At 42.8% G+C, this 24,845-nt stretch overlaps 1 protein-coding gene and 1 pseudogene across 4 annotated transcripts in view; both read left to right on the top strand.

Annotated features, from left to right (window-relative positions):
* Nucleotides 1-24,845, top strand: part of Babam2 (BRISC and BRCA1 A complex member 2) — a 413,096-nt gene that overhangs the window by 367,008 nt on the left and 21,243 nt on the right. For 2 of the 4 annotated variants that reach the window (XM_013070150.3, XM_004839227.4), the window contains one exon: nt 18,082-18,235. The exons of 1 other annotated variant lie outside the window; for it this stretch is intronic. In XM_013070150.3, the coding sequence (XP_012925604.1) occupies nt 18,082-18,235 (154 nt within the window). Of the gene's footprint in view, nt 1-6,976; nt 8,038-18,081; nt 18,236-24,845 lie in introns of those variants that run through there. One more of the 4 variants, XM_021253643.2, reaches the window with a different exon arrangement.
* Nucleotides 7,276-8,487, top strand: LOC101726332 (casein kinase I pseudogene; annotated as a pseudogene).

The raw sequence follows: 24,845 nt of genomic DNA, 5'->3' as shown, positions 1-24,845 counted from the left end.
TGTGTTAAAAGTGGCTTTAACTCTTACTGGCCAGAAGTCCTGTGGTCAAAAACGCTCGTGGTCACGAGCAACTCCCTTGTTTTGTGGAACTCTTAAACTGCTCTAAAGCCAGATTCTTACACATTTGGATAGATGTCACGGGTGCCTGTGAGGATATGGTCCCCTTCCTGAAGCTTCTGGTGACCCAGGGCTCAGACTGCTCTCCCCCAGTCCACACCGGCATCTGCTCAGGCACTGCCTCATGGATTTCAGTCTAATTTTTCTGTGAGCTACGGCTGAGTGATAACTTGGCAAGTCGAACAGTTAAAGAATCAAACCTGTTTTTCCATGGAACCAATTAATAATATACCTAAAACAAGCCACTTGGCCTTTAGCAACAGAAATTCCCATCGAAGCGAGTGTTGGCAGGGTCGTGGATGAGGTAGCAGGGTGCGAGTGGCAGGCGAACTGAGGAGGGTTAGCTGTTGAGTCCACTGTTGAGTCTGCTGAGGTGTGGCCAAGTTTAAAGTACTTTATTTTAAAGCCATTTGGAACTTGGGTTTCTTTATTTCTAGTCTGATTCCTTTCACCTGCACTTAAACGTGCTGTGTAAGAACTTCGACTTCTGTACTCAGACCTCAGTCTTTGGCCCCATCTTAGTGGGCCGTACTACACCTTTTTAGCAGGAGACTCTGTAGGCCTCCCCTCACTGTCCTCACCGGCATTCCAGAGTCGTTTTTATTCAGAAGACCTTGGCTGATCCCAGTGGGCTAGAATGAAAGGTGAGTTTCTGGTCATTGAGCTGGCCTCAACATGTGGAGCAGGTAGGGGCCAGTTCCTGGAGGCCGGGAGGCTTGAGTTACTTCAGGTCCACACTCAATGGTGGGTGTGGGAGGTTTCACCGGTTGTTCCTAGGTTTAACCAAAAGCAGAACCAGCTGTATAAAGTAGGGTGATAGATTTAAGAACTACGCATTCCTTCTTACGTTTATCCACAGTGGAGGTTAAGGTGACGACCCACCCTACCACGCCCCACACACACCAGAAGTGTGCCTGTGCCCCACGGCAGTCCTCTCTGGGATGTCACCCTTCCAGAGAAGGAGCAGCAGGATGAAGAGGGTCAGCGTTGATTCACGCTCTGTGCCTGGCAGACTTAGTTGATGTACAGGAAGAGAGAGCAAGCTGAAGCTCTTCCCCAGATGACAGTGGAACATTACAGTGCCATCAGAACCACTGGATAGAGAATCTGAAGGCCTGAATTCCGGGTGAACTCTGACACATACCTGGCTCTAAACACACTGAGTCTCACTCTGTCTGTCTGTAAGTTGAGTCATTTGCCCAGCTTGCAGATACAAAGTGTATATCATGGTATTCCCCCGGCCCCTGGAATGATCAGACTGGAATGTAGGTAGGTGAGCAGTTGGAGAAGAATATGGAGATTGTGAAGTCATAAGAGGATATCTATAGATGGTACTTTTTGAAGGCCCAGGCCTTCAGGGTTAACACACCCCTCAACAGAGCTTTGGGAGAGAGGGAGTGTTGAGCAAATGGAGACTGGGGCAGTAAAAATGCTGACCGGACGTGAAGTGGCAGTCCGTACCGTGTTACGGAAACGAGGGGAGAGGAACAGAAGTGAACAACAGTAAAGCCCTGTAGACAGAACCATAAAATGTTTTCCCAATGGAAAGAAAGAAAACAAAGAAATTGAAACATCTAAAATAAAAATTCTTAAATGTCTGAGATCATTGTACCCTTGAGCTTAACCTGTCTGAAAGGCAAGCACATCATATTCTTCCTCCCTCCCTACTGAGTGTGTCAGTCTCTCAGACTTGTGCTTTCTTGATCAAGGGCCAGAGAATTTGCTTGCTTGCAGCAGCCCCCGGCTGAGGTAGTAGATGAGCCAAATACCCAAGTAGAAGCTTCTTCCAGAATGTTAGACACAAGCAGTAAATCAGATGAGTAGCACTAGTGGTAGGAGGCAGGTGAGGTGGGCTCCAGACCCAGAAGACTAGGGTCTACCCCTGACCAGCCTCTTCTTCGAAGCTTCAAGTTCCCTCTCTGACTTGACATTCTCTAACTGGCCTGTCCTCCGGGGATGGACTCACTCCCCAACAAAAAGAAATGAGAAAGACTCACAGGGCAGAAAGCACCCAGCACATTGTAGGCATTCAGTAGATACTGATTTCTTGCCCCTGTGTGTGTGTGTGTGTTACTGGAGACTGAACCCAGAAGGACCTTCTCACTGAACTACATCTCCACTTGGGGGGGCGGGCGGGGGGGTGTTGCTAAATTGCCCAGGCAAGGCTTAAACTTGTGATTTTCCTGGCTCAGCCTCCAAGAGTACTGGGATCACAGGCATGAGCCACCACACCCGGCTTGATTTCCTGCCTTTTTCTTAGGGTTAAAAAAAACTTATTAGAATGAAAAACAAAACAAAAACCCACAATGCCCATCTATTGTCTGTTCTCGGGAGTATTTTAGATCTGAGTTAATGAAGAACCGAGAGTCATACTGTAAAGGCAGCCGCGGTAGAGACAGTTGCTTGATTCCTGAAGGGAGATTTATTATGAGGTTAAGTGGCCTGCTGCAAAGAAGCCCAATGGACTCCAGTCAGGGCCCTGGGGTCTGCTCTGCAGCTGCTCAGGCAGTTGGGGCAGGTCACCCTCTGTAGCACCATCTCTGTGCTTATGAAGTACATAGGTGATTTCCAAGCCCTTGCTGAACTGCGTCTGAGTAACCTCTGTTGTGACAAGATGTGGAAGTTTTTGAGTAAATATGTTGCCCAAGTACAGCTCAGCTGGGCTCTGTGAGCATCCTATGAAAAAGAAGCTGAGAGGAAGCGGACTAAAGAGGTGTCCCAGAGTTGGGGAGACTCACAAGTGCCCCCAAGCCTGACTGTCATACCTGCTAAGTCTGGTGGGCTAGTTCCCAAGTCCTGAGCAGTTGAAGCACTCTAGAGAAGGCCTGTGGGGCATAGAGACCCTGACCATTAGAAGAATCTGGGAGGCTAACCTAATAGACCAGGGCCAGGAGCAAGGGGGAAGAGCCCAAGAAACTACAAACAGTAGGTGCGAGTCGCCTGCGTTGGGGCTGGCCTACGTTATTGGCCTCAGTGTCCTGAATGAAGACTCTAAGAATTGATGTAGAGGAGGCTCCACAGGGGCAGGAGGGGGTGGCGGTGTGGCGGACTGGGGACGTAGCCCCAGGGCCCTTCCTCTATGCCCTGATTCCTGCACCCTGAAGTTGTGCAGCCTGGAGCGCACTCTTAGGTCCTTGAGCTCTTTGATTGGTTCTGGCGTGCGGTTACATTTGGTGTGATTATTGCTCGCCTGTTCTGTTGATGGTGGCAGCCCTGGGCAAGTAGTAGACCTTAAATAAGTGCGTGATGAATGAACTAAAAAAAGAATTGATATAATCATAATTTTGACTTTGAGTGGTAAAGGGATAAGAGTAAAGTAAATGTGAAGTCTGTTTTTGAAAGATTTCTGTCAAAAAAACAGTGAAAAAGATTTTGGAGCTTTCAAGAATGAAAACCCTCAGATATATGGAAAGCATAGCTATCAGGAATGGTTTATTGAGCATGAAGCCGCTTTTCTTTGGATAACACTGAGCCAGTGCCTTCAATTAGGAATTATATTATTCCTTTCCATTTGATGTACAAGTCAAGCAGCTCATTTAAGTCAAGGGCTTGCCTTGGCATGATCATGTTATGTTTACAGTTTGTTCTCTTTAATTCTGGTGAGGTACGAGTGTAATAAGACAGCCTAAAAGCCTCATTTTCGGCAGTGACCATACCTTTACCTCAAAGGAAACTCTAATTGGAATTGCTATCAAAGAAGAACATTAATTTCCATTCCCCCACTGCATGCTCCTATTGTTATAGAAGAAATAATGATCAAGAAGTAGGCCCAGAAAACCGTAACATCAAAACCTGGGTGAGTTACAGGCCAAATAGATAATCCTTAAATATCCATAAACTGATTATATTTCTGGTCTTCTTTTACTGAGGAACAAGTGTTCACTCACAAATAAAGCAAAGAAAAAAGAAAAAGAAAAGAAAAGCTTTACTTGCCATGAGGCACCTGTAAGAATGAGGACAGTATTTCGTTTTGAAGCTCACGGAAACTGTGGGCAAGTTATCCTTAGGCTTCCCCTATAGTCAGATGTTTCTGGTCCCTGGTCAGGGCTCGCTGCAGGGCCTCATTCAGCCTGAGATTCCCCCAGTAGTGATTCTTTACTTGAACAAAGAAGATTGTTAAAGAGTAGAGGACCTAAAGACTCCTGAATTTACCTCAAAGCGGGACAAAACTACGTTGAAAACTTAAAGAAACATAGCTACTTTTGATCTATGGATTGTGTATATTCTCAGCTTCTTGTATTTTCTTAGTCATGCTGGGAAAAAATTATATAGACACAGAATTTTTAATTACTTCTAGAGAAAAATGAATGATAATAGGTATCCATTATAAATACCTGCTGGGTGCCAAGTATTCTACACATACATTCATTATAACATGTAAACCACTCAATAGCCTTGCAGGGTAGGTATTATCCCATTTTAAAGATGGGAAAACCTGGACTCGGAGAGTTTGATAAATTGCCTGAGGTCACCCAGGTTGGAACTGGCAGAGTAGGAATCAAGCCTTGATCTGTCACATTCCAAAGTCCATATCCCTTCCAGTATTCCATCCTGTTGTTACATTCCTTTCGGTTCCAGCCTTTTTCATCCAGCACTCTCCATGTGCCAGATGCTGGATTGCATGGTATACGTGCTCTATTTTTAGCCCTGAAGCTACAGTTTTTCCATTGTTATGGATGGGAAAAGAACTCAGGTTCAGTTAATCTGCCCAAACCTGGTAACAACTAAGGGGAACCTGGGTCGTCTTCTCCAGAGCACTTCCTTCCTTGAACATTCCTCTTCACCCAGATAAGCTCCTCTAATAATAATTACTCCTTTTTTACTTGTGCATTATGCTTTCCAGAGCAGCACGCTGAGCTGGGGGTAACGTCTGGCCCACTGGAATGAGTGGTATGGGAGGCTTGCATTAGGAATGTCCCAGGGTAACTGCTTGTAGAAGGTGTCCATGCTTTTGCTGTGCATTGAGAACACTCCACAGGTGAACGTCTGTATCCAGAGCCCCTCCGCACCAGCACTCTGCCCTCCTGCCTGTGTGCCATCTACCCTGGTCACCTATGTTCCCTCCCTTGTCCTCTGCTCTGACCCTTCCCTCTGCTGCCCGCTCCCTGTCTTTTTCCCTCCCTTCCCAGTCATAGTGCTCCCCTAGCTGTTAGAATCCTGATTCTCTTCCAAGCCCTGCTCAAATCCATCTCATTCAGTAGGCCCCCTGGAAGTCCCAAGACACCATCCTTTTCACCCAGTCCAGGGGTGTGAACACCTCCACTGCTGCCCCATGGCCTCCTTCCCAGGAACACTGGAGGTCGAGCTGTGCTGTCCTGGAGGGGAGCAAGACCCAGCCCGAGGGACCTGGCTTCCCCGGGGCAGGCTCCTGGTAGATGCCTAGGGGATGTTTGTCAAATTGCATACAGGTTGTTTTCTCCAGAATATAAAGGTCAAAACTAGATCCTTAAAAAAAAAAGACTAGGTTGGTTTGAAGAATTTTATTTTCTTCATAAATCTACATTAGTCATCCTTCACGTTGGGGTAGTCGCAACATTTACAAATTGGTATCTAGCTTGTTTGTTCTGATTTTTCAGGACTGCAATTTAAGCTGACCAGTGCCAGCCCCCTTCCCACCTTAACCAGACGGGATTTGTCTTTTTCCTTCTAATCATCTACATTTGGTACATTGTCCGGGATTTTTTTGAAATTAGAAGCTTTTAAGTGCCCAGGATTTTGCATTTGAATATATTTTAATTTATCTAAGGATTCTTTTAATCACATTCTTCCCTATTTTAGCCAGATGTCTTTTTTAATACTCCCAGGCAAGGAATTTATTTATTGTGACTAAATTCTTTTAAAAATAGAAGTTAAAACAGTACTAAATACTATTTATGGTGTTCTCTCTTGGTAGATTTCTTTTTGTGTCTCCTAAGAGCCTGCTTCTCTCTTATATGTTTAGTGCATTCAACATTTCTTCACTCGGATGATCTGTGGCAATCGCCAAGTTATTTGTTGGCCACCTGCTATGTGTCTAACCCAGGATGGAGGGGAACACATAAACAAGCACACTGATGTTGCCCAGCCCAGCTGAGGAGTCAATTTGTGAACACCGAGACAGATAAATCCCTCACAGAGCTGGCAGGGAAGGCTTCCTGGAGGAAGGCGGGATGTGGCCTATGCCAGTGTTGGAAGCAGTGTTGGATCACAGGGACTGAACAAGGAGCCCAGAGTGAGGAAGCAGGGTATCTGCAGAGCATGGGGACCAGGACCCAGGCAGGGATCGCTTGCAGGGCACACACAGCCAGAGAGCACAGCCGGCACAGCTGGCGGGAGGCAGAGGTCTGCAAGTGGGCACGCTCAGTTCCAGCATGGGGTGGGAAGCAAGGAATATGCTTGCCAGGTGAGGGCTGGATGAAGCCAGGTGCCCATGCCAGGGACCCAGTCCCTCCCTGGCCACTGGCAGCCCCTTGTGAGCCCTACTTGGGAGCGGCCCAGATCTCGGACAGAGCATCTCCAGACAACCTGAGCCCTGAAGAGAGTGAACCCAGATAAACCCAGAGGAGCAAGCAGGGCCCTTCCGGGAGGGAGCGCAGCTTGGCCCCTGAGCTTCCTGGGGCCAGCATCTGCTTCCCTCTGCTCCGTGTCACCCATTTTGACAAGTTAACAAGGGCAGGAGTTGCCCAGAGTGTCCTGCGCTGTGAAGAAGCGACTCCCGGGGACTGGGGGCATTTTGTGTTGGTTGGAGCCAGAGTAACAAGATGGTGGCATCGGCCGAGTGACAGGGGTCTCACCGGGCTGGAGTCGGTGGCAGTGGTGGCAGCGATATCGCCGCCCTAACTCACCGCCCGCCCTAACTCACCGCCCGCCCTTATTCCAGCCCGCTAGGTTGCTGTGAAAGCGAAGCAGCGGCTGCCGCCCGCCCGGAAACAAATAGCCTCACCTAAGTAACAGCGAGAAATGCCTCACAGACTGCGGCCTGGCAAAAAAAGATCTGACTTGAGCGACGGCAATCGGGTTTCCCTTGGCCGATTCTGGACCCTGTAACGCCAGGAAAGGCCTCCATTTTTCAGTTCCTGCGCCCTCCTTCGTAGTCGTGCTCAGTGAACGAGCCCCAGGGCCTTCATCCTCCCCTCAGGCGTCGGGGCTTGGCCCCAGGCTCCATCTTGGTCTCCCAGGATGGCGAGCAGCAGCGGCTCCAAGGCCGAATTCATTGTCGGAGGGAAATATAAACTGGTGCGGAAGATCGGGTCTGGCTCCTTCGGGGACATTTACCTGGCTGTTAACATCACCAGCGGCGAGGAAGTGGCAGTGAAGCTAGAGTCTCAGAAGGCCTGGCATCCCCTGTTGCTGTACCAGAGCAAACTCTGTAAGATTCTTCAAGGTGGGGTCGGCATCCCCCACATAAGGTGCTATGGCCAGGAAAAAGATTATGATGTGCTAGTCATGGATCTTCTGGGACCCAGCCTTGAAGACCTCTTCAATTTCTGTTCAAGAAGGTTCACAATGAAAACTGTACTTACGTTAGCTGACCAGATGATCAGTAGAATTGAATATGTGCATACAAAGAATTTTATACACAGAGACATTAAGCCAGATAACTTCCTAATGGGTATTGGGCGTCACTGTGGTAAGTTATTCCTTACTGATTTTGGTTTGGCCAAAAAGTACAGAGACAACAGGACAAGGCAACACATACCATACAGAGAAGATAAAAGCCTCACTGGTACTGCCTGATATGCTAGCATCAATGCACATCTTGGTATTGAGCAGAGTCGTCGAGGTGACATGGAATCATTAAGTTATGTTTTGATGTATTTTAATAGAACCAGCCTGCCATGGCAAGGACTCAAGGCTGCAACAAAAAAACAAAAATATGAAAAGATTAGTGAAAAGAAGATGTCCACTCCTGTTGAAGTTTTATGTAAGGGATTTCCTGCAGAATTTGCCATGTACTTAAACTATTGTCCTGGGGTGCGCCTTGAGGAAGCCCCAGATTACATGTACCTGAGGCAGCTATTTCGCATCCTTTTCAGGACCTTGAATCACCAATATGACTACACATTTGATTGGACAATGTTAAAGCAGAAAGCAGCACAGCAGGCAGCCTCTTCCAGTGGGCAGGGTCAGCAGGCCCAGACCCTCACAGGCAAGCAAACTGACAAAACCAAGAGTAACATGAAAGGTTTCTAAGCATGAATTGAAGAACAGAAGAAGCAGAGCAGATGATCGGAGCAGCATTTGTTTCTCCCCAAATCTAGAAATTTTAGTTCATATGTACACTAGCCAGTGGTTGTGGACAACCATTTACTTGGTGTAAAGAACTTAATTTCAGTATAAACTGGCTCTGGGCAGCATGGCTGATGCTTTGTCTGGAGTTGTAGCCGCTGTAATTGTGAATATTAACTGAGATAGTGAAACATGGTGTTCAGTTTTTTATTGCATTTTTCAAGTGGAAAAGTTAACTAAATGGTTGACACACACAAATTGGTGGAGAAATTGTGCATATGCCAATTTTTTGTTAAAACCTTTTATTTTGAAATATCCTGCTTTGAGATCTCATTTCAGAAGAACAGCATGAACAGTCTTCAGCCACAGTTGTGATGGTTGTAAATGCTCACAATCGTGCATTCTTAAGGTTTTCCATCCCTGGGGTTTGCAAGTTGTTCATTTAAAACATTCTTTAAATGGTTGCTTCTTGTTTGCAAGCCAGCTGATATGGTAGCAACCAAAGATTCCAGTGTTTGAGCATATGAAAGACTGCCTGCTTACCTGTGCTAGAAATAACAGCATCTAAAGTGAAGACTTAAGAAAAATTTAGTGACTACTAGATTATCCTTAGGACTCTGCATTAACTCTATAATGTTCTTGGTATTAAAAAAAAAAGGCATATTTGTCACAAATTTAGTTAACATCTTAAAACTGAACATGTATGTATGTTGCTTAGATATGTAATCACTGTAAACATGTATATGATCTGGGATTTTGTTTTTATTTTGAAATGGGAGCTTTTTTGTTTACAAGTTCATTAAAAACTAAAAACTGAAAGAAAAAAAAACAAGGGCTGGAGTGCAGTGGGAAAGAAAGAACTTCGCTGCAGTTAATGGATATGATGCCAAGAAGTCAAATACAAACTGGGAAACCGCCATGTCTACACGATACCTAATGCTTTCTTGTCTTAGTCCCTTTCTCTGGAACATTCCTCAGTGGTGCTGAGTCTTCCTTTAAAAAGCCAACTCTAAGTCTGTCTCCTCAGGCAGGACTCTGACCTCAGGCAGGGTTCCCCTTTCCTTTGTGTGATGCCTTGCTGTCACCTGCACACGCCACACAGTAGCGGCTGGTTCGCCTTTGCCACGTCTCCTTTCCCATGCGTGGGCCCAAGGGCACGGGTGCCCTCAGCATTCCTGGTGCTCTGCCAACCTGGGTTTTCTTTTGTTTTTTTCCCTAAAGGCCATTCAGCTTTCCTGAGCCTCCTAGTTTTATAAATACTCCCATTTTTTTAAAGTACTAAAAAAGAATATGTATATATAAAGATCAGATGAAATATACCTGGGTACTGTAAGGACTAATAAAGTACCACCCATGCTCAGAAGCAGAGGTAGCACCAGGACTCAGGATCCCTGTGACTGCCGCTCCCAGAACTCTCCTGAACTGTCTGTCAGGGGCCCCTTTGACTTTAACAGCTGTACTGCTCACTGTATGTCCGTGAATAATTATTTAGATAAACATAACAAGTAAAGTATCATGTATATTTTCTCTTTTTTTGGACTTTATATAAATGGAATTATACAGATTGTTTTCTGCAACTGTGAATAACATTGTCTTGGCTGGGCTGTAGCTCAGTGGTACAGTGTAGGCTTAGCATGTGCAAGGGCACATGCACCCCCTCAGCACCTCCCCAATTTAACATCCTTGTTGTTTAAAACTTTAAAAAGTGATAGCTATTTAAAGCTTGCATGAGTATATATAAAGAGTACAGAAAAGCTCATGCACCTAGCTTACTCAAATTTTAATATTTTACTGTAACAGCTGCTTTTTTTTTAATACTGGGAGGTTGAACCCAGGGCCTTCACAATGGGATGTATCCCCAGCTCTTCTTATTTTTTATTTTCAGTCAGGATTTTGCTAAGTTGGCCAGGCAGGACTCAAACTTGAGATCCTCCTTCCTCAGCATCCCGAAGTGCTGGGATTGTAGACATGTATATGCCACCATATTTCTTTTTAAAAGAAATAGCATATAGGCCGGGGATTTAGCTCAGTGGTTCTGCCTCCTGCCTCGAAAGTGCGAGGTCCCGAGTTAGATCTCCTCCGGTACCAAAAAAAGAAAAAAGAAAAGAAAGAAATAGCGTAGTCCCGCCCTCTCCCTGATGCATCTCATCCCTCTCTCCCCCTAACTCCCAGAGATAACTGCTGTCTTTCATGTAGTGTTCATCTTCCTCATGCGTGTTTTTGTACTTTTCCCGCACAGGCATTCATAATAATATGTGCATGTTTTTAAATTTTATAAGCATATGTCAAAGTGTTCACCTGTAACTTGCTTTTTTCTCTGAATGTGTGTCCTTGAGATTTGTATGTGCTGCTCATGTCACCCTACCTCATTCCTTTAAAGTGCTGTAGATGGGGGATCCACCACAGTGTATTTATCCAGTCTCCACTTGGTGGACACTTAAGATGTTTCCAGCATTTGATGTCACAAGTGATGCTGCAACAAACCTTTGCCTAGCATCTTCCAGTGTTCATGTGGCAGGCAGTTTCTCGGGAATGGAAAGGCTGAGTTGTGGAGTGTGTTCCTCGTCATCTTTACTGTACAAGAGGTTGTGGCAATTTATAGTCTATCATCATTGAGTGGGAATTCTCCGTGTTTCACAGCCTTGACAGCTCTTGGGTATGGTCTGGTTTTTACATTTTTGTCAATCCAGTGACTATGAAATGGAATCTCGTGTAAGTTTTTATTTTCTATTTGCTTCATACATTCCTTTCCTTTAGTTCAACAAGCATTTATTGTCTGTCGTGTGTCATACACTCTGTGAAGTGCAGGAAAACTGAAGTGCTTCAGAGCCCCTGCCCTCATGAGCTCATAGTCCTCTGCAGTGACATCTGCCTAGGGAGGATCACAAAAATCTCTCAGGGGGCCTTGGGCCTGGGACCATCTGCAGTGTTGAGTTCCATGATAATGGTGATACTGACTTAACTTGGTGGACTTAGTCTTGGTTCATTTAAGTAGGAGGATGACAGAACCCTGGCTCTTCAATGGCCAACACTGCAGCTCCCCTTTCATCTTGAAGTTCTTCTTACAAGTTTATATGCACATTCCACTGGGAATTGGAATGATTAATTTGCAATATATAGTACCTCAAAAGCAAATGCCAAGCTGAGTGTAAGCAAAGGGAAGATTTTCTAAAACTTTAGCTATCCAGGACAGCTGTAAACCTGGAAAGAAACAAGCAGGGAAAGAAGTGAGAGGAAAATAGTTTCTGAACAATGCCTGAGGAACGCGACCAGGGTTCGAACCCCATCACTGCACATCAGCAGTGCATGCATGTGCACACTCCACCAGGTCTGCAGGGATGTGCAGGCTGTGAAAGCCTGCTCTTCAGACATGGAGGAGACACGTGAGGAACAGAGTAGACAGAAGAAGAGGTGAAAGAGACAATGCTGAAGCAAGAGTTAGCCTTGGGAAAAAAGGTTTTACTAGAAAAAGGAATCGATGCACAAAAAGGTTTTAGTGAAGAGCAAACAGTTTGCTATATCTCAGTAGCGCTGGTGACCTCACCATGTCACATTCAAGGCCATGGTCTCTCAACAGCTGTTTGGGAAGTGTGGGCTTCTAGATGGGTGGCACTTATGAAAAAGCAAGCTTAGGCACCCTTATGTAGCCATTGAGGCCATCGTGCATAATGACTTCTTCATGTGTGCAGTGTCATCAAGAAAAGGCTAAACTATGTTCAGTGTACTCACAGACATTGTCCAGAGTTTAGAAAGATTTCCATCAAAGCAGTTAAATTCTAAGCACTTGAAAACATATACTTGAGTTATCAGAAATTTCACAAATATGACACAGTGTATAAAACTAGATGAAAGAGAAAAAATCAAATAAGGAAAAAAGGGGAGTGAGGGAAAGGAATGAACATTTACTTAGTGCCTACCCAGTTTTTGTTTAATCCTTTTAACACTGTGAGAGAGGAATTATTCTCCAAATTTTGTGGATGAGAAACTCAGTATTTAAAGATGAGGTATTTTGCCTGTGATGTCACCACTAATAAACAGAGCCAGTTTTGTCTTGCTTTGTTTTTTAAAATCTGGCTTCAAGGGCAAATCATGCTCGTTCCCTCTATAACAGGATTTTTGTAGCACGTACAGCAGGCTTCAGTTCACACCAAAGATAGTGAAAATTCGAAACCAGTGTAAGCCAGTAAAAAATAAAACCAGTTTAGTTAGCAAAATCTCTTTAATATTTTCTCTCCCTGTCACTGAGTGAAAGATAGTGATGATAAGAGGAAACAGTATTTGATTTTTTGGGGGAACCCAGGGACATGTTCATGCTAGGCAAACACTCCACCCCTGACCTACAGCCCCACTGTTATTTTGGGGCAACGTCTCACAAAGTCCCCTAGGCAGGCCTCAAACTCATTATTTTTATTTATTTATTTACTCTTTCTCCCTTTATTCATTTTGCAGCATTAGAGATTGAACCCAAGGTCTTCTGACATTACCAGCCCTCTTTGACTTTTTATTTTATTTAGTTATTTATAATTTTTGGAGTTCAGGTCTTGCTGAGTTGTCCAGGCTGAACTTGAACCTGTGCTCCTCCCACGTCAGCCCCCCAGAGTGCTGAGGTTGCAGGTGTGCATCACCATGCCCAGCTCCATTTAATTTTTAATGCCTTCAATAGGGGTACTTCTGAATTAGAAAGGTTGACTTTTACGTTTCTCGTAGGCGAGTATTTTGATTATGTGGTGGTTAATTTTCTCGTAGTTGGAATCTATGTATCTCACAGGTTTAGTGTGTAGTTAGTAAGATGCAGATGTTCATTAAATAAATGGCAGTCTTCCCACACTGGTTGAGTTAGCCTGGGAACGAGATGGGTACAGACTGCTCTCCAAAAGAGTCACACTCAGATGGACTCATCACTGCAGGGCAAGTTGAAGCGAGTCCACCAGGGGTTAACACAGCTGCAGAGGCAGCTTCGAGGAACTGGAGAGGCCTGAGAGGCCAGAGCTGGGAATGTGCCCTAACCACACAAAGCGGATCCTGGAGGACCTTCTGTCCTAACCTGAGCACATGCAAAAAGCATGGCAACATACAGTGCGGACAGTCTGAAGAAATGAAATAATGGCTGGCTTGTGAATAATGATGAAAATATTTGATGATGTGACTCCCGGGGAAGCAATTATGGTTAACCCCTCATTTGTTTGGCATTTTCAAGGATTGAACTGCCCCACAAAACTGAATTTTCCAGACCAGTAAAACTTTCCTATTTTAAGTCTTGAATGTGTTTTAACCATGTTGGTGGAAATATTTCTGAAGTACATTATACAATGTTTCTGCCTTCTCCAACAGAAGGTATGAGAAATAAAGTTTCCCTAGATGTCAATCCCTTTGAATCTAAGTCTGAGAAGAGTTAATTAAAAGGGGTTTAAATAGTAAAGACTGATAAGCATCTCACTAAACAAGCTCTAGAACTAGGGAGTTCCAGGGATGATGAATTTAGCAGCTCAGGGACGCCATGCTAACCTCCTCATAGTCACAAGATGGGTGCCACACTCCAAGCCTCAGGACTTCACAGGACAGGGTCAAGGTTGGGAAGAAATGGGGGATTATTCTTACACATCTCTTTAATCAGGGAGGAAAATATTTCTCAGAAGACTCCTCACCAACTTCCGTTCAGGTCCAGTTGGCACAAGTGAGTCAAATTTCCATGCTTTGATTTATGAAAATCTAAGAAACTGAACATCCAGCTCTTTCAAACTCTGGATGGAAGGAAGGGCTCTGCCCATAAGAAAGAAGGATGGAAGATGGCTTTTAGGTTGGCAGCCAGGGGTGTCTGGCAGTCACTGAGACCCTGGAGGTCAGGTGGTGTTTGTAGGGGAAGAGCTTGAGGGCTGACTGGGATGTACAGAGCTTTGGTTCCTACACTTAGGGGCCCCGAGCTGGGATTCTTTTTGCCTTTTTTATTCCACCTTTATTTATTATACTCTTTTCTTCCCTTGTTCCAGATTGCTAGCTGTCATTACTTGCTGTTGAAGTGCCTTGTCCTCACCTTACCATTGTTAAGATATGTTTTGTTCTTTTCTGGAAAAAATCATACAATCAAAATCATTATATGTTAAAATCATGCCTGAAATGTTCTGAGTATCTGACAGGCTGTCCTGTGGATCCAGTGCTTAATGTGATATTTGGGGGGTTGTCTTGGGCTGATTTTCCCATTGTTGAGGTATTTGGAGAAGTAAGGGCTTTCTAGAGTATCTTATAAACTTAGATACTACCCTCCTGGAGTCTTCTTATGGTGATAGATGAGCACTTAGGGCCAGGTAGACTGCAGCTATCTACCTGCTCCTCCTGTGCTTTCAGGAGAGGCAGCACCCTGCACCAGAACATTCAGCTTCTAGGACCGAGACCAGTAGAGCTCATCCCTACAGACTGTCTGGAACGAGGCTTAAGTATTGCCACTTCTCCCAGGGTCACAGAGCCCTGAGACCCACTCGATTTATGCAGAATTAGACGTGCCTACTGCAACTTATTTCAACAAGTTATTGAAGTCTCTAAACAAATGAGGACCATCCCTTCCTCGGATAGAGAAAGGACAAAGATTCAGTCTCTGTGTGCAGGCAGAACAAAGTAGGAAATGACTGAACGAGAGGGAAGATTCTGCTCCTCGAGCCAAACTGAGCCAGTGGGTTCCACAAAAGCAAATTATCAGAGTTCAATTTTGATGCAGCCGAAACTATGAGTCTAAATTGCTTACAAGCAGACAGGAGCCTTCAGAGCAAGTGAGCTGTCTGAGGGCCTGAAGTACTTAGTTTATTATGTGTCTAAAAATCATGAGTTAACCCATAGGCAAAAGTCAGGGACTGAAACATTTGGAGATAAAGAAAACAAGCTTTTGGTTTTTTAAGTTCTCACCAATCTATATTGTTCAAATAATTCTTACAAGAAAAATGTAAAGTGTTTTTCATAAACATTATAATTATTAATTCATTCTTATTTATAGAACATTTTTAAGAAAACACCCTTTGTTAACTTTTGACAGATATAGATGGAATACAGCTGAGTTGAGGAAGCTATTTGTGCTTTGTAAAATTTTATTTCCTCATACATGAATTAATGTGTAATTACTGATATTTTTCTCTGAAGTGCTCTAACTATTCCTGTTTCCCTAATAATCCAGTTTACTATGTATGTGAGGAAAATGTTCAAATTTCATTATTAGCTTCTCCTACACTTTGTTAGCCAAATCTCTGTGGAGAAATAATCGTGTAATCGGTGCTTCTTTAGGATCACAGTACACATATCAGCATGCAGTTTATTTGCTTTTTTAAAAGTTAGAACATCCGAGTGTATTGGTACCCACCTGAAATCCCAGCACTTGGAAGGCTGAGGCAGGATCATGAATTTGAGATCAGCCTGGGCTACCTAGTGAATTTGAGGCTAACCTGGGCTATATAGTGAGATCCTGTCTCAAAAAAACAAACAGAAGAAATCAGAACAATCACTCACCTAGATAAATCAATTGCATTAACATCTAAATTTGTTTCTTATGCTAAGTGGGCGTTTGACTCCAAGATGGTTAAGAAATAGCTAGAAAAATTGTTTCTCAGCATATCACAATACTAATATGAGCAATCTATTTCTACAAGACAAATAACAAGGAAAAAATAAAGTATATTTCAGCCAGGTGCAGTGGCCCATACCTACCGTTCCACCTACTCAAGAGGCTGAGGCAGGAGGATTGCTTGAACCCAGGAGTTTGGGGCCAGGACAACATAGCAACATCTTATCTCTTAGGAGAAAATTTAAAAAAAAATAATTATATTCCAAAGTCCAAAAGAGCCAGTAGCTTGAGAATCACATTCCTGTGTTTTATATTTGGAAACTTGTATGTATTTTAACAATTACAGTTAAAGACAAGATAAGTCATATTTGATAGGCATTTTTCTAAAATCAATCAGAGGAAATTAAATAAGTAATCAGGAAAGATATAAAAAGTTTAGAAAGCAGATTTGTTGAAAGTGACTGAAGAAGTTACAGATCAACCTTTGTAAATGAAAGGATCCAGAAGTTTTCTGAATTATTGTTTGACTTGTCTTTTTCATATTTTGTGTTGTTCTTGTATGCTGTGAAATCCTTGCCTCAGCATGAATAAATAACTATTCAACTGCCTTATTGTGGCACTTGAAAAATGTGACTAAAAAGTGGACATTCACAATCCTGGCCCCTTTCTTTGGCTGTAGTGTGATTCATCGGTAGAAACCCCCAGCATCACTGAGTCAGACAGCATGAGAGTCAAGTGTGCTCAGAGGTCTGAGAGGTTGTCCTACCAAGCAGATGGTTTTTTGTTTCTTGGAATTTTTAAAAAATTTGCTATAAATCTAACTTTTCCTTCAAGAAATCATGTTGGTGCTTAGAGGGCCTGGCCTAAGTTGAATGTCGTCCCACACTGGGACAATGATAGATTTATAATTATCTAGTATGTATTCTTTTAATGTATTTACCTCATATAGACAAAAAGATTAACTTTGCCTATTCTTCACATGGAACTTTAGCTTATTAAGTCATAATTATGACCCCGTGAGTGAGTTATAAGCAGGTTCTACCAGACCCTTTGGAGCAAGAGGAAGCATTGGCACATAGGTGCCTAGGATTTGAATCATGGTTCTAGACTTGATGCTTGCCCCTGCCTACCTATTCTATGAGCAAGTTAATAAACCCTTTGGAGTCTTTAAGTTTGCTCGTCTGTTAGAGGCACATGGTCAAAATAATGTCTCTTTCACAGGCTTTTAAGTAACAAACTAAAAGTATTCTGAAAAGCTAGAAAATTCTGTATTTTTTGTTAGTTTTGACAATGTGCCTGTTCTTTGCCCAAGAAATGAGTAACAGTCACACAAACACATATTATATACCTTAAAGAATGTGTTATTGAAACAACTTACGTTTTTAATAATGGCTTACCTCACCTAAAACTAACAAGTCATTTTCTTTTTTAAAAAATTAAGTTAAAAAACCCCAAAATGAGAAGATAAAGCACTTAATACATACCAACAGCAAAGAGTGGAAGCAGCCATATTGCACCAGCAGGCATAGTCAGTGCTCAGACTCGTGTCCCTGTTGCCTTCATTAGGGAGCCCCCTCTGATTTAGGAGCTATAAATACATGTGGTAACACATATGGAAAAAATGGAAAGTGCTGAGTGTCAAAATTGACTGCTTGATTAGAAGCAGTGCGATAACTTTTTTTTTCTGTTGGTCTAGTTGCTGCATCCTATAAAGTGGAAAGATTATCAACTACCCTCTCATTGTCCCTTTTCCGAGACTATTCCTGTAAAACAACCTCCATCCCCTACCTCCTCCATCAGATTGCAAATGAGGAAGACGTTGCCTAACCCTCAAAAAGTTGATGCCATAAGAGAGGCAGGCGGAGAACAGTTACACAGCTAACTTTGCAGTGAGAGTGGACGAGGTGCACAAGGGAGTTCAGACGGCTGGGGTGCCAGGTGGGCCTCTGCCTACACTTCCGTGCCTGTGCCATGCAGTTCTTCAGCACCATACATCCTGCCTCATACTGCTCGCACTTGCCCTCACATGTGACTTGCTCCCTGGAAGATGGGAAAGACACTGTATTTCTTGGTCCCTGGTTCCACAACTTTTATCTAAGCTTCAGCCACCATAATGTTTCTGATATTATTGTACCCAACATTCTGACATAGCCCCCCCCCAAAAAATCTTAAGCTGTGTTTACCACTAACTTGCCTTTCTTCTGTCTTTTCAGTTGATCTGCCCTTATTTTTTCCTCGAGATCAGCCAACCCTCACGTTTCAGTCCGTCTATCATTTTACCAACAGTGGACAGCTTTACTCCCAGGCCCAAAAAAATTATCCATACAGCCCCAGATGGGATGGAAATGAAATGGCCAAAAGAGCAAAGTAAGTGGATCTATTATTATTTCCTGCAGAGAGGAGCATTTTGTTTGTCTAGTCCAGGGGTTGGCAAGCTATTGCTCACCAGCTAAGTCCTGCTTATTTTTGTAAAGAAAGTTTTATTGAAACACAGCAACCCCCTCTCTTTCCTTATTATCCATGGCAGCCTTCATGCCATAGTGGCAGAGTAAGCAGTTGCAACAGAGATTTTTAAAGCCAAATTTACTTAATTATTTGACCCTTTATAGAAAAAGCTTGCTGATGCCCTTATGTAGCTTTATCAGGAAGAAACTGACCTAAATCTGAAAATGTTCCCCATCCTACTGTTTCTGTTGGCCCCCCAAGTTGGCCAGCACTGCCTCCTGTTTTAAGGGATCATAGAATTTATCAGAAATCTACCTCAGTATTCAGATTAAAAAAGATGTTCTGAACAGAAAGTTGAGTTGTGGGTAAGTGGTGTCGGAAATATTGACAGCTGCTTTCATGGGTTTTTTTAAATGGGAAATTTATGGACAGTAAACAAACAATTATTACTTAATGGTTAGTATGTGGATTCAGTTGCTACTTTCTTATATGGAATTGAAGCTCTTTGAATTTATCTATCACTGCATGTCTGTGGTGTGTTCTAAGTCATTGACCAATGTGGGACCTGTATGTTTCTTGATTGAATAAACAAATACACAGATTGTTTAAACCAACTAAAACCACTATGGAAGCAGTGATCTGATGGGGGTTGAAGTTGGCTGGTATTGCGGTGTAGAGGTGCATCTGATGTCACAGACCTCCAAGTAGGGAAGGCTCTTGCTCAGTCGTATGGAATAGGTGTGTATAGAAATACACTGAGTATTTTGTAGTTGAGACATTGGTATCTGGAACATAAGTCTTTGTCAACCATGGCCTCCTAGATTGAAGCGGCAGTGGGCTGAAATGGTAGTTTCCAAAAATAAACAGTTCAGTGGCATGTGGTTATTTCTTTATCACTCCAAACAACCATATGCTCACACCTGTGATCCCAGCTGAAGGAGATCAGATCCAAAGAATCACACAAATGAAGATTGTCTATTAAGCATCCTCTTCATTTGCTCATCCAGTATTTATTAAGCATCTACCATGTTCCAGGCTTTGTGCACCATGCTGAGTACATAATGATAAACAAATTGGAAATAGTCCATGGCCTAATGGAACATGTAGCCCAGCAAGGGAGATAAACCATATCTAACTTTTGACAGCTTTAAAGTACCTACTGACAAAGCCTGGCCTTCCAGGCCTGCAATGTTCTTGATTGGTAGGGCTTCTCGCTCTTGCGTCCCCTCCCTGATACCCCTTTCCTTCCCAGGAGGCCCCCTAGCATCTGCCACAGTCTCTCTAGTACAAGGCCTTCGTGTGTAGCAGGCCAGGACTCTTAAATAATGACACAAGTGGCTTTCTCTAGAAACCCAGATCACACTAGATTCACAGGCAGAACCGGAGTTGTGAAACTTCAGTGGCCCCTTCTCCCTCTGTTTTCCCTTTATATCCATGTCCCTCCTGTCCGAAATTCTATTTAAGGAATAAAAGAACAAACACGTAAATACATCTAGGAACAAGAGGAAGACATAGAGATCTTGAAATACAATTTTAAAAAGGAATTATAAAGTAATTTTATGTTTGAAGTATTGCAGTCGTTTAATTTTCTGGGTTTTCCCTGTGTATACATAGGCTCTGCCCTTGGAAGATGGGCCGTTATTTGTGGTATGTGCTGTGGAGTCTGAACCAGACATGTCTTTGTGGTTTCCATGGCAAAGCTGTCTTGGTGTCTGTGTGTGTGTGAGCGTGTGTGTGTGTGTGTGTGTGTGTTTTGAGTAGACATTTTAGTGTGTATGATTGAGTCTTTAAAGAGCTGCAGACCACAAGCCTGTGATTTCAGTGCAGGAATATTGTAAGTGAAGCCTGTTTATCTTAACAGATTGGTTCAGAGTTTCAAGAGACATTTGCTTTATGTTAACGCCAGTCTAAAGAAAACATCTGAAGTAACGTTTAAAAAATCTGCTTTCTACTGTAGTGAAGATGACTCCACTTTAAGTGTAATAAAAGAGAAAGCTAGCAGCTCATGCTAGCAGGAAGAAATAGTTTCAGGCACCATTCTTCAACTGAACTGAGTACTGTAATTACACAGGGCTGTGTCAAGAGGCCAGGTAATGGGTAAACACAGCCAAAGAACTATCCTGCACTGTAGGCTGGAGGTTGGTGGAGAAGTTAGAAAAGAAACTCCCAAAAGAGAGAAAGGTCAACTGCAGCAATTGCTTATATGCCCAGTTTCTTTGTTCTATGAAAATACTGTGTGCAGCACGTAAAAGGCTGTACTTCACTTGGGGAGCTCTGCCTGTGACATAAACATTCTCATGGTTTATGAACAGCCCCAGAGCCCGTTGAGTGAAATCAGCTGTTTGTCCCTCCTGTGAGCACAATTCTAAACATGTGAATTCAGAAAGGACACTTCCTGGCACTGACCAGGGCTTTTCTTACCATAGTGCTTCTTGCTCATGGCTGTCCAGCACATTCTGTCTTTCACAAGTGAAATACCCTTTACTGGGATAGCACAGGCTTTGGGGTCATGCATGTCCCGGGTCCTGCTGCAAACTATAATCCTGTGAGCTCTGTGACTGTGGGCAGGGTGCTGCTCTTAACTTCAGCCTGTAACACAGGCTTGTACTCCTCCCTATGGGATGGCCATGCTGGAAGGGTCAATGATGAGTTAACATATGGAAGGCCCTGGGGTTTAGCTTCTATGCTGGGGTCGCATAATCCTTTGGAATCTCTTTTGTTTTACTTTTTGATTTTTCTTTACACCTTTGTGTATGTTTCCTTAACCAAATCATGAGTTCTTTGAAGGCAAAGGCTTTCCATACCTATATTTGTTTTGTTTTGTTTTGATTTGGTTTTTTGGTACCGGGGATCTAACTCAGGACCTTGCACTTGCGAAGCAGGCGGCAGTGCCCCTGAGCTAAATCCCCAGCCCTTCCATATGTATATTTTTAATTGTGGTGTAATTTACATGTAATTTACAAAGGAGTGGACAGATTTTTTTTTAATGAACAGTCTCAGCTTACAGTGGTTAGCTTACAATCTTTTGACTTTATAGTGGTGCGAAAGCAGTACACATTCAAAAGAAGGCATACTTCAGATTTTGTATTTTCATCTTTACCTGGCCTAAGTGATGTTGAGTATGGTTCTCTCAGTGCTGGACACTGGCGCAGCTGCAGTTCCCAGGAGAAACAATCGATGCTTTAGAATGTGTTGTGCTCTGTGCTGTGATGTCCTGTAGTCCAGATGTAGAAATATATTTCTGGCTTAACGAATTTCAATGTACAGTGGTTTATCGGCATACTGTAGCCCTGTCACAGTTGAGGAGAATCTGTTAATGTGTGCTAATACCATGCATACATATTTAGAATTCTTATGTCTTAATAAGTTGGTCCTCCTTGTCATCATGAAATGACTATTTCTGATAATCCGCTTTGACTTGAAGTCTGCTTAGCTTGAGGTTAAAATAATTGCACCAGCTTTTTTGTGCGTGTTTTGTATGGTGTGTGTGTATATATATATATTTTTTAAGCCTTTCTTATTTAATCCTATGTCTTCACATGTCAAGGAAATGCTTTGTAGGCCTTGTTTTTCAAATCTAGTTTGATAATCTCTGCCTTTTATTTTAATGGGAGTATTTGGTTAATTTACATTTAATATAATTAATGCTCTCATTAGGTTTAAGTCCTACCATCTTGCTATTTGTTTCTTAATTTCTTCTATTCTCTCTTTCTTTGTTCTTCCTGTATTCTTTTGATTTATTCACATATTTTAGTATGCCATTCTATCTCTTCTGTTAGCTTTTTAGCTGTATCCTTTTGTATTATATTTTAGTTATTTATACATTAAGAATATATCTTTAACTTATCACAGCTACCATGAATTAATATAATGCTTCACATATATATATAGACCCAAAACTGTGTAATTCTTTTTCTACCCTCTGTTAACCTTATTCATGTTTTACTTGAACATATATTATACATTCCACAATACATTGTTATTGCTTTGACTTTTGACATTCAGCTGGCTTTTAAAGCATTTTTTTAAAAAAGAAAAATCATATTCCATCTTATTCTGTGGTCTCCAAATAAAGTTAATAGGGGATCATTTCCTCTCCAAAGAAAACTTATTTTCAAATACCTTCCTCAAAACAAGTGAGATCGTGTCCAACATGGGGATCAAGGATGCCAAGAAAAGACAGCACCTGTGTGCCATGCCAGTGTCTCTGCCTTCCCCGCGGACTTCACCAGCTACAGTGTACCCTCATCCCTGCAGCCCTGTGGAAATCCATACTGCCCTCCCTTAAAAATAAACAAAAACTCTGAGGCTCAGAGGGATTCATTGACTTTCCAAGAGCACACCAGTGGCTTCTAGTGGAGTCCCTCAGCTTTCTGAACTTCAGGCACAGAGACAGTGCCTCACTCTCAGTGACTTGCCAGAGGCTTCTTGCTCAGAGGCCTGGCACTTGACCTACTGTGAGGAAATGCACATAGCAGTTAAGAGTACTGATCCCGAAGGCACGGCATCTGGGTTTAAAGCTATTTCTGTCATTTAGTAGTGGTGTGACTTCAGGGAAATGCATAATCTTCCTGAGTCTTGGTCTCCTTGTCTATAAAATGGTGAAACCTAATGTAGAGGCTTACTATGAGTATCATATAGGGTGCATAGTTTTTATGTTGCTAATTAACAAAATATCATATATTTACTATTTTAAAATATCACACGCTATTATTCCATAGTATCTCCGGCTTACATGCCTGGGTTCTCTCTTCAGGGCCCCAGACAGTGTAAATCAAGCTCCAGGTGGGGGCCATGGTCTCCCTGAGGCTCAGGCTTCCCTTCCAAGTCTATTCAGCATGTCAGAGATGAGTGGTTGTAGGACTGAGGTTTCTGTATCTCTGCTGAATGTCACCTAGAGACCACTGTCACTGTAACTAGTGCCCTTGTTCCCTGCCACATGGTCCCCCCATCTTCAAGTCAGCAGTAGGGTATTGAGCTCTTCTCGTGTTTACAATCTCTGATATCTGTGTCTCCACCGTCTAGATTTAAGGGGCTATTTTATTAGGTCAGTCCATCTCTCCTTCTTAAAGTCATCTGTGTCATATAGTAAATCAGATATCATATAAACATTACAGGATTAAATCCATCAGGTTCACAGTCTTGGGGAACACAGAAGAGGTGGGGAATTGGGGGATTATATTAGAATGCTTCCTACTGCACAAGGTAATGTAGGTGAACTGTCTAGCATGGTCTGGCATGTTGTCAGTGGGCAATAAATGTTAACTACCAATGAGGTTTTGCAGAGTCAACATTAGTATCTTCATGTGAACCCAGAAAAGAGTCCTCCAGCTCCAGTGGGTTGGCCAGAGAGTAAAAGGTTCTAGGCTGCTCGTCCATGCAGCGTTTTGTTTGTTTGTTTAGTTTGGTTTGGTTTTTGGTGCCAACACAGCCAGTTTGACAAGTAGAAAAATTCATCATTCAGTTACTTAATCTACATTCCAGCCTTCACTTAAAAAAAAGACACCTTGGTGCCTTGTACATACCTTTAAACCTGTCTAGCAGACTGGCCCAGATAACTATTTTGTACTCCTTTGTAGTCTAAGAAATTTATGACTAGATGGAGGGGCGTTTTTCATGAATTTCATTATATAAAGCAGTAGGTTGATCCTAGAGGCCTTACTAGGGTCCTAGAATAAAATGTATCCCCAAACCCCCTACTGCAAGGCTTGTTACACATAAAATCTATTACATAAAAGGAATCGCTAAAGAATATTTCAAAAAAACTACTCCTCAGTCAACACAATTTATCATGAACCTTCCAAATGTTTGTTTTCCTTTCTTTCCTTAAGGTCTGAAAAAGGTATTATTTTTTTATTTAGAAATCTACCTGCGGCAGGGGATGTCCCTCAGGGGTAGAAAGCAGCACAAATGCCCCAAATTCAATCCTCTTTACCATACAAAAAAAAGAAAAAGAAAAAAGAATAGAAAGAAAGAAGGAATGGAGGGAGAGAGGGAGGGAATGGCAGAAAAAAAACCACCTCTCCAAATCCTCCCAGAACAGACCATAATTTCCCACATGTTGCTTCTCACTGTACATACTTTTATTATCTGTCATCCTATTGTCTTTGTAGAATAATCTTCTCTTTCGAGAATTTTTAAAAAGTTGTTCACTCTGGGCTAATTTGATTATTTTTCAATAATAGTGCTCTAATATTCCCAAAGACAGTTTTTTTCCCCCCCCAAACTTCTCATTAGCTGCCAAATGCTTTAATCCAGCCTCATGTGGTAGGCCTCTAAATAAAGCAGCTAAAAATAAATCTCCTCCCTTTGATTCGAGAGACAGGGATAGATGTCTCCATCCAGTTTGCAGCCTGCCTTCACCCCTTCACCCCTCTGGAGCCCTGGGTCTCTGTGGCACATGCTGTAGGAATCCCCATGCTCTCCGACGTCCTCCCAGCACGGCCACTGGAGCCTTAAGACCTGAGAATCCTTGTGATATGATTCTACTTGTGTGTTTGTTTCCTCAAGAATTAGTGATTCTTTTCTTGGC

The sequence above is a fragment of the Heterocephalus glaber genome, unplaced genomic scaffold (assembly GCF_053883595.1).
Source record: "Heterocephalus glaber isolate CG9 unplaced genomic scaffold, H.glaber_assembly_v1.0 deba00001457, whole genome shotgun sequence".
Classification (NCBI taxonomy): domain Eukaryota; kingdom Metazoa; phylum Chordata; class Mammalia; order Rodentia; family Bathyergidae; genus Heterocephalus; species Heterocephalus glaber.
This window is presented reverse-complemented; position numbering and strand designations above follow the sequence as displayed.